At 38.9% G+C, this 14,135-nt stretch overlaps 1 protein-coding gene across 1 annotated transcript in view; it reads right to left on the bottom strand.

The window, feature by feature from the left end:
• KIAA1755 (KIAA1755 ortholog) overlaps positions 1 to 14,135 on the bottom strand; it is a 986,731-nt gene that overhangs the window by 93,296 nt on the left and 879,300 nt on the right. Inside the window, exon 18 of the mRNA XM_044090195.1 lies at positions 13,223 to 13,393. Coding sequence (XP_043946130.1) covers positions 13,223 to 13,393 — 171 coding nt within the window. The remainder of the gene's footprint in view (positions 1 to 13,222; positions 13,394 to 14,135) is intronic.

Below are 14,135 nucleotides of genomic sequence, written 5' to 3'. Positions count from 1 at the left end.
TTCAGGAGGCATGATCTGCCTTTCACAAACCCGAACTGGGTGGGATCCAGAGTTTGGAGGTTACCAATGTCTTTGTTTATGAGTTTCATGATGATATGTTCCATGGCCTTGAAGACCAGGCTCATCAGGCTAATAGGTCGATAGTTCCCGGGATCAGTGATGGCTCCCACTTTGTGGAGTGGGATAACTGTTGCTTTACGCCATTCAGTGAGCACAAAGCCTGCTGCAAGGCTATTATTGAACATGGTGCTTAAGTGGGGAGCCAGTTCATTCTGAAGTTCATGTAAAACCCAGCCTGGGATATTGTCTGGTCCCATGGATGCTGTGTTTTTGGCTTTTGTAGTCATCTAAAGCTGTTTTAAGTGTATTTTTTACTGTTTGTAGTTGTTTAAAGCTGTTTTAAGTGTATGTTTTACTGTTTTTGCCTTATCTTTTCAAAAACATTTTTTCCTTGTTTCCCACCTTTCTAAGTTAGTATAGTCAAGTTTTCAGGCTAGTGCTGAATTCAGGGCTGTGTTACAATTTTCTGAGTTGCCCATACCTTACTTGGATAGAGGGAGGTTTCTCTGTCCAACTGTGAAAGAGGGAGCTTTGAGCAGCCATCTGTCCCTGGAGGAGTGGTTCCAGCCCAGAAGTTAGTAGTTTATAGGCCATTTTGGGCTAATTTCTATCTCTTTCATTTCCCTGCTGTAAAAACTGCATTTGCATGGCTTTGCATGTCAGGGCAGCGCCAGTTAGCTAGGGATAAATTTATTCCGGCTCCACCAAGTCTCCTCTTCAGTTTTTCCCTTGAAAGTTGTCTAACTCTCAACCTAAGCACTTAAAAAGCATCCTACAGTCCAGCACTTGCTCAGACCTAATAGCAAGCACTAATATACCCCAACACTTGATTGCCCAGCAGGGTAAGGCTCATTATTCACCCCTCACCAACCAAGCGACTAAGCAGCTCACCCTACTATTCAGGCATGACCAAAGGGCAATTTCAGGTATACTCTCCAGTCCAGCTGGTGAACCTGGGTATCCTGAGGCAATGTTACAACTGCCTCATGTACACAGACAACCCTCTCCTCCTACCACAAAACATTAACATATGAGAGAGATGCAATTATATAGCTAAATTGGAGGCTAAGCTCTCTCCACCCAAGACTTGAACAGGCAGTCATGAGGAGAAGGTTAATACTTGCACCACACCTCCAGCCTCACATAGACATACTAAACCAGCACTAGCAAAACATACACATAAATACACTAAATCATACTCGAAGGCTCTAAATAAAAACCTGCAAAAGCATCACAGACCTCCAAAGCAGACACCCAAAAAACCTGCACCTCCCGTTACAAGCCAGACAACACATAAAACACAAAATCAGTGTGTCGCATAAATCACAGTCCTTAAGGCGAAATAACATACCTAACACACTAGTAATAGGCGACTCTATAGTCAGGCAAACTGACATCCCACTTACTAGGCTGAACAAGGAGAAGGTTATTGTTATCTGCCTGTCGGGAGCCAGAATCCGCCACATAACACAAGCACATAGGTCACTCCAGAACAAGTACAAATATGGCTCTGTCATTGTTCATGTTGGTGTGAATGACATGAGACATACCTCCCTGGACTACATGAAAAGAGACATGGAAGAGCTCTCTGATCATGTAGCCCAGGCAGGTATGATCCTGGCCCTGAGTAGCATCCTGCCCTCACCAAGAATGATACCGCAGTATAAAGAAAAAATGATCAATTTCAACAATTAGCTAAGCTTCTGGTGTCATTCAAAGGGGATCCAGTGTCTGTCAGCCTGGGACGACATGCTCAACAGGCCTTGTTGCTTCGCAAGAGATGGGTTGCACCTGTCACCCCTAGGCTTTTGAATACTGGCCAAGGCTCTTGCTGCCCCCATAGTGCCTTTTTTAGGCAAGACTCAAAAGTCAAACCCACCTCCGTAAACAGCACAAATAAAAAAATGAGGGTTATGCTACTCAATGCCAGGAGTTTAAATCTCAAAATGCACATGCTCGAATTCACTCCTCTGTGCAGTAACTGAAACCTGGTTCAAGGCTCCACAAAGCACCTCAGCACTACTGGGCTACAACTCATACCACACATTTTGGCCACAGAACATGGACCGAAGCACAAAAGGAGGGGGTGTATCCATATTCATCAAGGATACCTACACCTCCAGATTAGTGGCACAACATGATACTTCCAAGATCATCCATCTGTAACTAACATCAGGCAAATCTGCAATGCAAATTGTGGCCTGCTACAGATCACCCTCCATGACCCAGGACCACCACTCCACCTTTCTGGAGACACTGGAAAACATGAAGGTCCTACCAAACACCCTGATATTGGGCAATTTCAATTACCCTACCATTAAACTGGTAAAGCTACTCAAGTACAAACTCCCAGGTCCAATGCTTCCTGGAATTTATCAACTCAAATGCCCTGGATCAGCTGGTAAACTCCCCTATCAGAGGTGAAAACATATTGGACCTGGTCATCACCAACATGGGCGACAGGTGTCAAACCGTCACTGGTTAGATCAGACCATAAACTAATCACTCTGGATGTCCACACCACACCACCACCTCCAACCAAGGAAACCACAGTGAAAAACTTTTCTATAGTAAACTTCACCTTACTTAAGACAGAGGTGGTAAGTTTCACAGCCCCCACGCTAAAGGATAACAGTGTCCAAGATGCAGGAACCTTTACAAATGCACTCTATGAGCACCTACAAGGATGCATGGATCGTGCCATCCCTAGCAAAACCAAGACTCACTCCCCTAAGAGAAGGAAACCAGTCTGGTGGACCCCTGCCATAAACAGGCTATACAATAGAAGGAGGAAACTAGTTCAGAAAAAAAGCAAATCCCAAGAAGGAAAGACATCTCTGATCAGTATCAGTAAGAAACTAAGGTCCCTCATAAAATCCTCCAAGGCTAACTTCAAAAGAAAAATAGCCAAGGATTCAAAAGATAACCACAAAGCCTTCTTTAGCTATGTCAAGAATCTAAGTGGCAACTTGCAGATATGCTCTGAGCTAGTGCAAAATAGCACAAAATATACTGAACCCACTGATATTGCCAACATCCTGGCAGATAGATTCAGTGCAAACTTCACCTCCTCTCACCCCCAAAAGGGCCCACAACAATACCGGAAAAGTGTAGTGTCCCAGAAATCACAGACGCACAGCCCTTTCAAAAGCCAAAAGCACAGCATCAATGGGGCCAGATGGTGTCCCAGGCTGCGTCTTGCATGAACTGCAGAACGAACTAACCCGCCACCTAAATACACTGTTCAACCTCAGCCTCTCCACAGTCTATGGGCCCATAGTATGGTGCACAGCAATGGTTATTCTGCTCCACAAAGGAGGGGAGATAACTAATCCTGGTAACTATTGCCCCATAAGCTTGACTAGCCTGGTCTGCAAGGCTATGGAGTGCATCATCATGGAACTCATTAACAAAGACATTGGGAACCTCCAAACACTTGACCTGATCCAGTTTGGCTTTGTTAAGGGCAGATCATGCCTGCTAAACCTAGTTGACTTCTTTGAGACAGTCACCAAGGCCATAGATGAGGGGAAGGTAGTTCACACAGCCTACCTTGACCTCGCCAAGGCTTTTGACACCATTCCCCACTCGGGAATTATAGAAAAACTCACCAGCCTGAACATAAACCACTATGTCATGAGATGGGTTGCCAACTGGCTTACAGACAGAACTCACATGGTAAGAATAGCAGGCTCCAGGTCCGGCTCTAAACCAGTCACAAGTGGTGTCCCACAAGGCTCGGTCCTGGTACCCCTACTGTTCGGCATATACTTCTCAGACGTACAGGCAAACACAGAAGGACTATGGCTAACCAAGTTCACCAATGACTGTAAACTGGGAGCCATAATTGACTCTCCAGCTGACATGGACATTCTCCAAAAGGGCCTTACTGAGACGGACACCTGGTGTCAAAGTCATGGTCTCAAGCTAAATGCCAAAAAATGCATAGTCATCCCATTTGGGAAAAACAAAACACCCATGAATTACCACATAGGTGGCAGCCCCCTTAATACAGAAGAGGTAATAAGAGATCTGGGGACCTAGGTAGATAGTAATCTCTCCTTTGACAATCATACTGCCAAAGTAGTTAGGAAATCCTTCTATGTAGCCCATCTAATTACTAAAGGGTTCGCATCTAGAAATAAAGAGGTTATAGTGCCCCTCTACTCATCACTCATCAGACCCATCATAGAGTACAATGCCCCATTTGGGATGTACCTCACAAGACACTTCTAATAGCTGGAAAGACCACAAAAGTACCTCACCAAGAGGATTACTGGCCTCAAACATATGTCCTATGCAGCCCGACTGGAAAAACTCCAGCTGTACTCAGTGGCATATCGCTTACTCCGAGGTAATCTCTGCCTGACTTACAAAGCCATGTCCAACTCAGAATTGATGGACATGCTCCATCTAAAGAAATCCAAGTCACTGCGAGCCACTCGCTCTAGTGAGCTAAACCTCACCACAACAATAAATAGAACATGCTGGAGGGATAGATTCCTGTCACAGAGACTCCCCATGCTTTGGAACAAAATTCCTAACTACATTAGTCAGAGCCCCTCACTAACACTCTTCAAGAGAAACCTTGACGAGTGGATGGGTAACAGAAAATACACCCCTGGGATCACTTCATTGGCTCTTCTTGACAGAGGCTCAGATAATTAATCAATGGGGCGGCAAAAGCTGACACACTTTGGCTAGGCTTATAAATGCCCTTGGGCAGATAGCCTAGTACCTACCTATGAAATGAACAGAAAACTCTAACTAATGTTTTAGATTTGCATTTTTCATATACTTTCCTGCAAGATAGCAGTAAGTTAGGTCATAACAATTCTGAAAGGCTACTTTCCGCTGAGGATAAAAAAACACATGTGAAACTAATGAATGACTTTGTGTGAGCTGTGGTCAGTACAACTGCAACATGAGATGGAATTTGGCTAGGATCACTGAAACTTCATTGAAGCACCCCTCCCCCAACCCTAGCAGCAAAGCTGTGACATGCTCAGAAAGTCAGCCTGAAAATGTAAAACTCCAGAATCAAAACAAAAAATCTTTGGGACTGTCCCTTTAATCACTGCACATTTACCAAAATCAGAAAAAAGTATACTTTAAAGCCCATCTAATTATACAGGGCATATCTAGTCGCACAAGAGAGATCAGTGCACCACTTTATACCTTACTTATTTTACTGAATAAAATATGAGCCAACTGAAATAACATAGAAAGGTACAGTTCCTTTCAAGAAAAAAACACAGATACTAAAATTTGAACTGTTTAGAAAGGCTTCAGGAATTAGTATTATTTTTCTTATAGGTTACTCAGGGGAGACTTCTGCTTAGTCTATATGGCACTGTCTGATTGAGTTAATGTGAAAATCTATGGCTAGAATGCACTTTTGGGGGTGGGGGGCTACCATTAAACTGAAGAACCTCATATGAAAAATAAATATGAATAATACAGAAAAAAAATGTGTGTGTGTGTGTGTGTGTGTGTGTGTGTGTGTGTGTATATATATATATATATATATATATATATATATATATATATATATATATATATATATATAAAAGGTTTACACACCCCTGTTAAAATGCCAGGTTTTTGTGGAATAAAAAAATGAGACCACAATAAATAATTTCAAAACGTTTCCCACCTTTAATGTGACCCATAACCTGTACAATTCAATTGAAAAACAAACAGATCTGTTAGGGGAGAAAATATAAAAAATAAAAAATGTACAATATGCTGGTTGCATAAGTGTGCACATCTTTAAACTAATACTTTGTTGAAGCACGTTTTGATTTAATTAGAGCATTCAGTCTTCTTTGGTACACACCTGCTATCAATTAAAGAGAGTCTGATTAACCCCAAATAAAGTTCACCTGTCCTAGTATGATTTTCTTGACATTTACTCAGTTGCCTGCTACAACAAAAGTCATGGTGCGCAGAGAGCTTACAAAGGATCAAAGGGCTCTCATTGTTGAAAGGTATCAGTCAGGAGAAGGGTACAAAAAAATTTCCACAGCATTGGATATACCATGGAACACAGTGAAGACAGTCATCAAAAAGTGGAGAAAATATGGGACAACAGTGATGTTGCAAAGAACTGGATGTGCGTCAAAAATTGATGAAATGACAAGATGAAAACTGGTCAGGGAGCTTCCAAGAGACCTACAGCAACACTGAAGCAGCTGCAGGAATTTCTGGCAAGTACTGGTTGTGTACTACATGTGACAACAATCTCCCGTATTCTCCATATGTCTGGACTATGGGGTAGGGTTGCAAGACGGAAGCCTTTCCTTACAGAGAAAAACATCCAGGCCCAGCTAAAATTTGCAAAACAATACATCAAGTTTCCCAAAAGCATGTGGGAAAATATGTTATGGTCTGATGAGACCAAGGTTGAACTTTTTGGCCACAATTCCAAAAGGTACATTTGGCCAAAAACAACACTTCGCATCAGCAAAAAACACCATCCCTACAGTGAAACATGGTGGTGGCAGTATCATGCTTTGGGGTTATTTTTCTTCAGCTGGAACTGGGGCTTTAGTCAAGGTAGAGGGAATTATGAACAGTTCCAAATACCAGTCAATCTTGACCCAAAACCTTCAGGGATCTGCTAGAAAGCTGAAGATGAAGAGGAATTTCACCGTTCAACATGACAATGACACCAAGCATACATCCAAATCAACAAAAGAATGGCTTCAACAGAAGAAAATTAACATTTTGGAATGGCACAGACCTAAATCCAATAGAAAATCTGTGGAGTGACCTGAAGAGGGCTGTGCACAAGAGATGCCCTCATGATCTGACAGATTTGGAGTGCTTTTTCAAGGAAGAGTGGGCAAATATTGCCTAGTCAAGATGTGCCATGCTGATAGACTCCTACCCAAGAAGACTGAATGCTGTAATTAAATCAAAAGGTGCTTCAACAAAGTATTAGTTTAAGGGTGTGCACACACAATAAAGTATTAGTTTAAGGGTGTGCTCACTTACGCAACCAGCATATTGTATGTTTTTTATTTATATTTTTTCTCCTAACAGATTTGTTTGTTTTCAATTGAATTGTACAGTTATAGGTCATATTAAAGGTGGGAAAAGTTTTGAAATGATTTCTTGTGGTCTCATTTTTTATATTATAAAAGCCTTTTAACAGGGGTGTGTAAACTTTTTATATCCACTGTATGTATATATATATATATATATATATATATATATATATATATATATATATATATATATATATATATATATATATATATATATATATATATATATATATATATATATATATATATATATATACACACATATATGGATCTACTTTGTAATTTCGAATTGCCATATGATCGAATTTCACATTATTGAGACTAGTAATTCGAAATTACAAAACACTGAAACTACTAAACACTGAATATCAAAATATCAGAAACAAAAACTCAGACTCACCACAACCACAAACATTTTTGCAGGTGGGTGGCTCCACCCCCCTGAACTCCCACCCCCTGCAACTTAAATATACCAACTCTGAGCTCATTCATTTTAAAAGTCTACTGATTGCTTTCAATGATGCAACTCCAATACTGCTGAACAGACTCTGCAACACTGCTTAAAATTGTGAATAAGTAAATAATGCTTTAATAAATAACAATAACATTAACTAAATAAATAAAACTAATAACGTGTTCTTCCATAATGTTATTTCATTAACCTATGAAGTATTTCCACAACCGGTAAACTTAACTTGCGCCATTTTCCTCACTACAAAGTACAAAGCATTAAAGGGATAGTACACTTCTGAAAAACTTACACATTAGTACATATCATGGTATTCAACATGAACTTCGATTACATACACTTTCAGTATTTTGTAATTTCAAATTGCTGGTCTCGATAATGTGAAATTTAATCATATGGCAGTTTGAAATTACAAAGTAGATCCACATACACACACACACACACACACACACACACACACACACACACACATCTATATATATATATATATATATATATATATATATATATATATATATATATATATATATATATGATTTACTGCTGAATTTTCATGTTGCAGCATTTCAAGAAGCAATATTCCAAGATGATCACTCTGATAACCTATAACATCAGAGCCCAAAAACCTCCCTAAGGATGCAGACATAGGAATAAATACTAAAATGTCTCTGCAAGGGGCAAGTCCATCACTTCAGTACTGTGGAACAAAAAACAAAATACTGAGTAGCATACACACCTGTAGCTAAACAAACACGATAAAATAGGCTTATACCACCTTAAAGGTATAGCAGTATCATTTGTGAAAAAAGTTTAACATTCACAATGAAAGTAAAAGTTTTAATAATGCATTTTAAACTAATATGTTTTTAAATAATACTGTAGCATGGAACTTCTAAATTTAACCCCATTAAAACAGTGTCAGACTTTAGACTCAATCATGTGTCAAGATTATTCAACATGTTTATTTCTCTCTCTCCTTCTTGGTAAGAATGGGGTTGTTGATCTGTCCCCTCTACCCTTTTTGCTAATGTCGTCTATCACCAGTATGAAAAACAATGAGCTCAGAGTTGAACCTTAATCCATCCTTAATCCCACTGGGAACCCCTCTGTGAGATCAAACATTACTTGTACTTGAGTCACTGGATCCTTGTACATAGCCTGCACTAATTCTACCAATATTTCTGGGACTTCAAACCACCAAAGGACTATCTTTCTTAAGACCTTGCCATAGGTATGCCCAGATGGACTCTTTCCTCATCTCTAGCTTCTTCTAAATTATCCGTCTCACTGTAAACATCATATTGGTTGCGCTGCTTCCTGATTTGAATCTGAGCTGCTCATCTCCCATCCTACTTTCTACTACTTTGCTTATTCTTAAATCAGTCATCTTCTCCTGGGCTTTCGTGCAGTGTGACAGGAGTTTGATACCTCTGTAATGGCCACAGTTGTGATGCCACCTTTGTTCTTGAAGACTGGCATTAGTATACTTATTTTCCAGTCATCTGGGATACGCCTTTCTCTCCACACTGCTATGAGTACCCACTGGAACCATTTCTCCTCATCTCACCCAACATCTCTATCATATCTGCTGTGACTTCATCTAAGCGTGCTGCTTTCCCTGACTTCATTCTCCTAAGTGCTGTTCTTACTTCTTCTAAGGTGGGCTCCTCCTCTTCTTTCATTGTAGGCTGTAACTGGGGCAGTACAGCTTCTGTGGGAGTTTCTTCCAAGGAAGGTTAGAGGTAGCACTCACTACTGTACTGCCCTACAACATCAGGGCATAACAGAGACACTGAGGATTAAGGAGGAGGCTTCTGGAAGGGATAAATGTGTCACAGTGGATTAGTTTTCTCTGAGAACTGCATTGGGGGTATTGCAGTCTTGATGGCTATTAATAAGTTATAGAGACACCTAACTGGTGTTTGTCTGAAATTCTGTCAAAAAAGCACCTACAAGATAACTCACTATATAAATTCTCCTGGCACAGTGGAAAAAAGAACATAGTAAATCTAAATGTGTTACCCTTTTCTGTCAATTCAGATTTTTTTTTTGTTATGTGTGTAGCCCTATTTTAACATCCATAACAGGTTACAGCACATGTAGCTCAATGTTTCGTCTCAGTGCTGGATGTATAAAATGAGGATAAGACAAGTTTGACATGATCATACCTTTTCTAGAAATGTCCTTGTCTGTGTGAGTAAGTCTCAGCTTCAGGATCTTGTGCCATCTCTCTGGCCAAGCAGATTCAATGCCATGTCTGCATTGTTTTTCCTTTCAGGTATTCTAGACAGGGGTAAGTGGACAAATATAACTGCAGCTTACTGTCTTCAGTTTATGCTTTTGTACAAAATGATAATTACCAAGTAGTGGAATTCTAAAGATCTCCCTTTAATTACTGATTTGTATGCTTTGCTGTGAGACTTATCAAATTTGGAATCCCTTAAGGTAAACAGCATCATGAGGTACACTTACACAGATAAAAGGCTTCCATGGTTGCAATAGGACGAATGCAGTGGAATGTACTTAGATAATGCTTTTAACTAGGTACTGAGGAGTAGGGGAATAGATTAAGTTTTATTCAGTCGGACTTTAAAATAATGTTTTATGTTTGAAATAATTGCATAGTTTTATATTTCTTGGTTCAGAATGTAATCATATTTTGCTGAGCAGAATATCTGGACTTTTTCTCCGACTTATTTTGCATCACTGTAATGTGTTATAGTTATTTTTATGCTTTTATCTTTGTCATATTGTTGCACATTTTCATGATGAATGTTACATTATTTTGGTTATGCTTTGTTGGTTTGACAATAAAAATGAATACCCCCCTCAAAAAAATATATCATTCTCCCCTGTATTCTGATTCATTAGTGAGATACCTCCTTATTGGAATAATGCACAACCAACAAAATTTGCAATAAGTTACTTTGGAAGCAACAGATGGTTTGGTGAAAAGCTCAGATAAGAAAGAGAATGGTCTTGGTTTGGGTCTCATGAGAGGAAAAGAAGACAATTTTTAATCTGGCTGTTAGTGTAGAGGATTAAGACTATAAGCTGTTAACAAGTTACCTCCTGTGATACACAATTTGACTTCTTCAGCCTTCATTCACCTACTGTGTGACCCTGAGCAAGTCACTTAACCAGCCAATGCTTTGGGATAATTGAGAACTGAATTTGGGCTAGGCAGGCTCCTTACTGATCTCCTGGACTGCATCCCTAGTAACTAACTACGAACTATATCCCATACTGGGCAAGTGTGTTTATATAAAGCATTACCAACATGTTTACAGCCAATGTCCCCAATATGCTCTGAAAGTCTATTTTGGAATGGTCACAGGGTTTCCCATATAAACGTTTGACAGGAAATATGCTGTGCTATGTATACTACTCTAAAGGTGTTGCAGTAACTATAGTCCTTCTAGCTAAGGCAGAATATATGAAACTATCAGTGACATTCACAGACGAACATGCTTTAAAACTGTTGCAGGTTTAGACTACTAGGCAACTAGAAATTTCCCAGTGGTTTTGGTTGGAAACACATGGCTGAAATGAAATTCAGCTGCAGAGATATATAGCTGTTGCAGACTCACTGTGCACTCAGAGGAGAATGCAGTGCTATGCCTGTAGCTTTGATAACCAAATACATGGGAGCAACAGAAGTCATGTACATTGTCCTCGTACAGTACATGCTTATGTAACTACATCATCTAGAAGTGAGCTATAGCGTGGAGAAATGTGTGCATGCTGCTGTAGTCACACTTACATTCCACTATGTGTTATAGGTAGTGTTCTCTAGATACTACATACAGGGTAATGGTCCACATGCACCACTAAAAAAGGCATTACCACTTGTACACTACATTTTCACTGCTATTGACAGGTCCACTGGGCATCCTGCTGCTGATGTCTGCCACGCTGCCATTTGTGGTTATTGAATTTGACAGGGTGAGAAAAGCATAAACAATTGTTAGACTTGTGATAAGAACTGCAAATCACGTGTAATTAAGCTATACCAAAGCAGTGCTCACAAATGCTGTTCTTGGGGTAAGTACTGTACTTCAAAATATGGTAGTGCATTACTGAAATCAGTTGCACAAATGGAAGGATATATTTTGCGGACTACAGTTCTCTCCTTGCACCTGTTCCTAACAAAAAAAAAACTTGGAGGCTAGAAGGACTCCAGAGATAACTCAGAAGGCTTGGACAGACAACTGTTCTCTTTCTTGGCTTGTCTCAATTAAAAGTCCTGTGGTTTTGTGTGTGTGTGTGTGTGTGTGTGTGTGTGTGTGTGTGTGTGTGTGTGTGTGTGTGTGTGTGTGTGTGTGTGTGTGTGTGAGTGTGCATGTGTGTGTACGTGTGTGTGTACTTTACAATTTATTTTAGTGCTTGGCGCTAACTAAAATGTTTCCACTCACCTATGAAACCTTAAAAAATGCAACAGTGGATTCAGACCAGTGTACCTACTTTTCTTTAATTGATGGATCTGCTATAAAGAACATAACTGCTGCAAACTAATCTACTAACTGTTTATTTATTTTCATGTTAATGTTGTATGAGTATGCAACCAGGTGACTCTATGTATGCTGCAGTTCATGAATAATATGATACAAGTAAAACTAGGAGATTTGGTTGCTTGTAGTCATCTGTCTTAGATGTAAAGAAAATCTCTCTTTAGCATACTGTTCAGTGAACTTTCCTGAAGAAGGAAGTGCAAAAAATTGTTTTTGAAGCAGATTTTTTTAAATGTAGGCTATCAGCACACACTGCAAACATGAGAAGGAAATTCAGGATACTAAGCACTGCATTACTTGCTAAAATTAATTAAAATAGATGTTTTTGAAAACATATTATCAAGTGCATTGTATTCTTTGGGAACATGAGCTCAGTCACTTTTATTGCAGACCATTTAATGAAATGACTTACAATAAAAGTGACTGATTGAGTGATAGCAGCGCAACTTTAGACTGTTGAGAAAATCCACCCAGTTTAATTTTTCGAAAGCCTGACAGTTATGAGCTCTATTTGGTAGCTTGATTTCAGTAGTAACATTACTTTGATCTTTCTCTGACCACAGTTTCAGATGCTGGAACAAATTACTACTCTGTAATTATCCTACACATCTTTCAGGAGCACAGCACACTGAACTGCTCCTATAACTGGTGAAAGTGTTGGTACAGGGCAGTGTTCAGCAGGTTCTTCTATCCAGTAATAATACACATTCAGCGAATCACATATTGGTGAAGTAATGGGTTGCTTGCTCATCTACATGTCATTATAAAAGGGGTATTTTGACATCATATTTGAAACCTAAGCTTCTATAAAGCACATATACTTATGATTACTGTAACCCTTGAATTGAATAAAAGAAAAGAGAAGTAAAAATACAAAACAAATAAAATAGAGTTCAGATTATTGAATCTAAATGTATAGATGTTTTGTGTAAATTATTCATAGCAAGTCAACAAATGTAAATTCACGCTTACATGTAAGCAATTGCTGGACTTTTGACACTGATGTTAAATGACTGTTTATAAACATAGACATCATTTTTACAGATGTTATTTCATAAATGATTCATAGCAAGTCAACAAATATAAATACAGGCTTACATGTAAGTAGTTTTAGAGGTTTTGCCACTGACCTTAAATGACTGTTTATAAACATAAACATCATTTCCAACACTTGTCTTCTTTGTTTTGCTGAACAGGATGAGCTCCTGGAAGAGGAATAAGTGACGAAAACACTTCTTCTTCCTAAAAGATACAAGAAACTCATCTTGGCGAATGAGTTGTCCCTGCTCCTTCAGGTTTACCTAAGAGTTCAAATACCGTTATGAGCAAAGGAAACATTTACACTACTAAGGCTTGTTATATAGCTTGCAAAACAGTACAATTAAAAGCGTAGAGAAATATTAGTCACATTTAGCATGTTTTTAAGTCAGCATGGTATAAACTAAGATCAGTCCAGAAAATAGAACAGTCTTCTACATAGATATTTCAATGCATTGCAAGACAAATTAATATAAGACTGTTCTCAGAGCTTTAAATGGAAGATGGCATCCTGCATACCAAAAGGACGAATCATTCGGGCCCCTCCAAGTGTACATATTTTTACTACTAAGAAATAGCTGGTTATCCTTATAATGGATTTTATTCTTTAAGAGAGTCCGAGGTTGGCTCTTTGTGGAAAGGCAATGGGTTAAAGAGACACTAAGCAACCTGCACTATAACAAAAAACAATAATACCATAAGTTGTTAATGGTTTTAATCCTGAAGTTGTACACTGATTAATCAATTTTCTGCTTGCATGCTAAGTATTCTGAGTAAATCACTTTATTAAAAAGTGGTAATCAGTTTTGTGTAAATACAGTAATTTGCTCCTTAGGGAGATTATCCAGTTAATATATATATATATATATATATATATATATATATATATATATATATACATATACATATACATACATACAGTACAGATATTATAAGTCACATAAAATGAAACAAATGCAATTTTAAATTGATATTACAAATCCATGGCTTATTCTAGCTAGGAAC

Source organism: Protopterus annectens, chromosome 12.part0 (genome assembly GCF_019279795.1).
Source record: "Protopterus annectens isolate FY-2018-M chromosome 12.part0, PAN1.0, whole genome shotgun sequence".
Taxonomy (NCBI): Eukaryota; Metazoa; Chordata; order Ceratodontiformes; family Protopteridae; genus Protopterus; species Protopterus annectens.
Note: the sequence above shows the minus strand (reverse complement) of the source record. Positions and strands in the feature narration are given on the sequence as shown.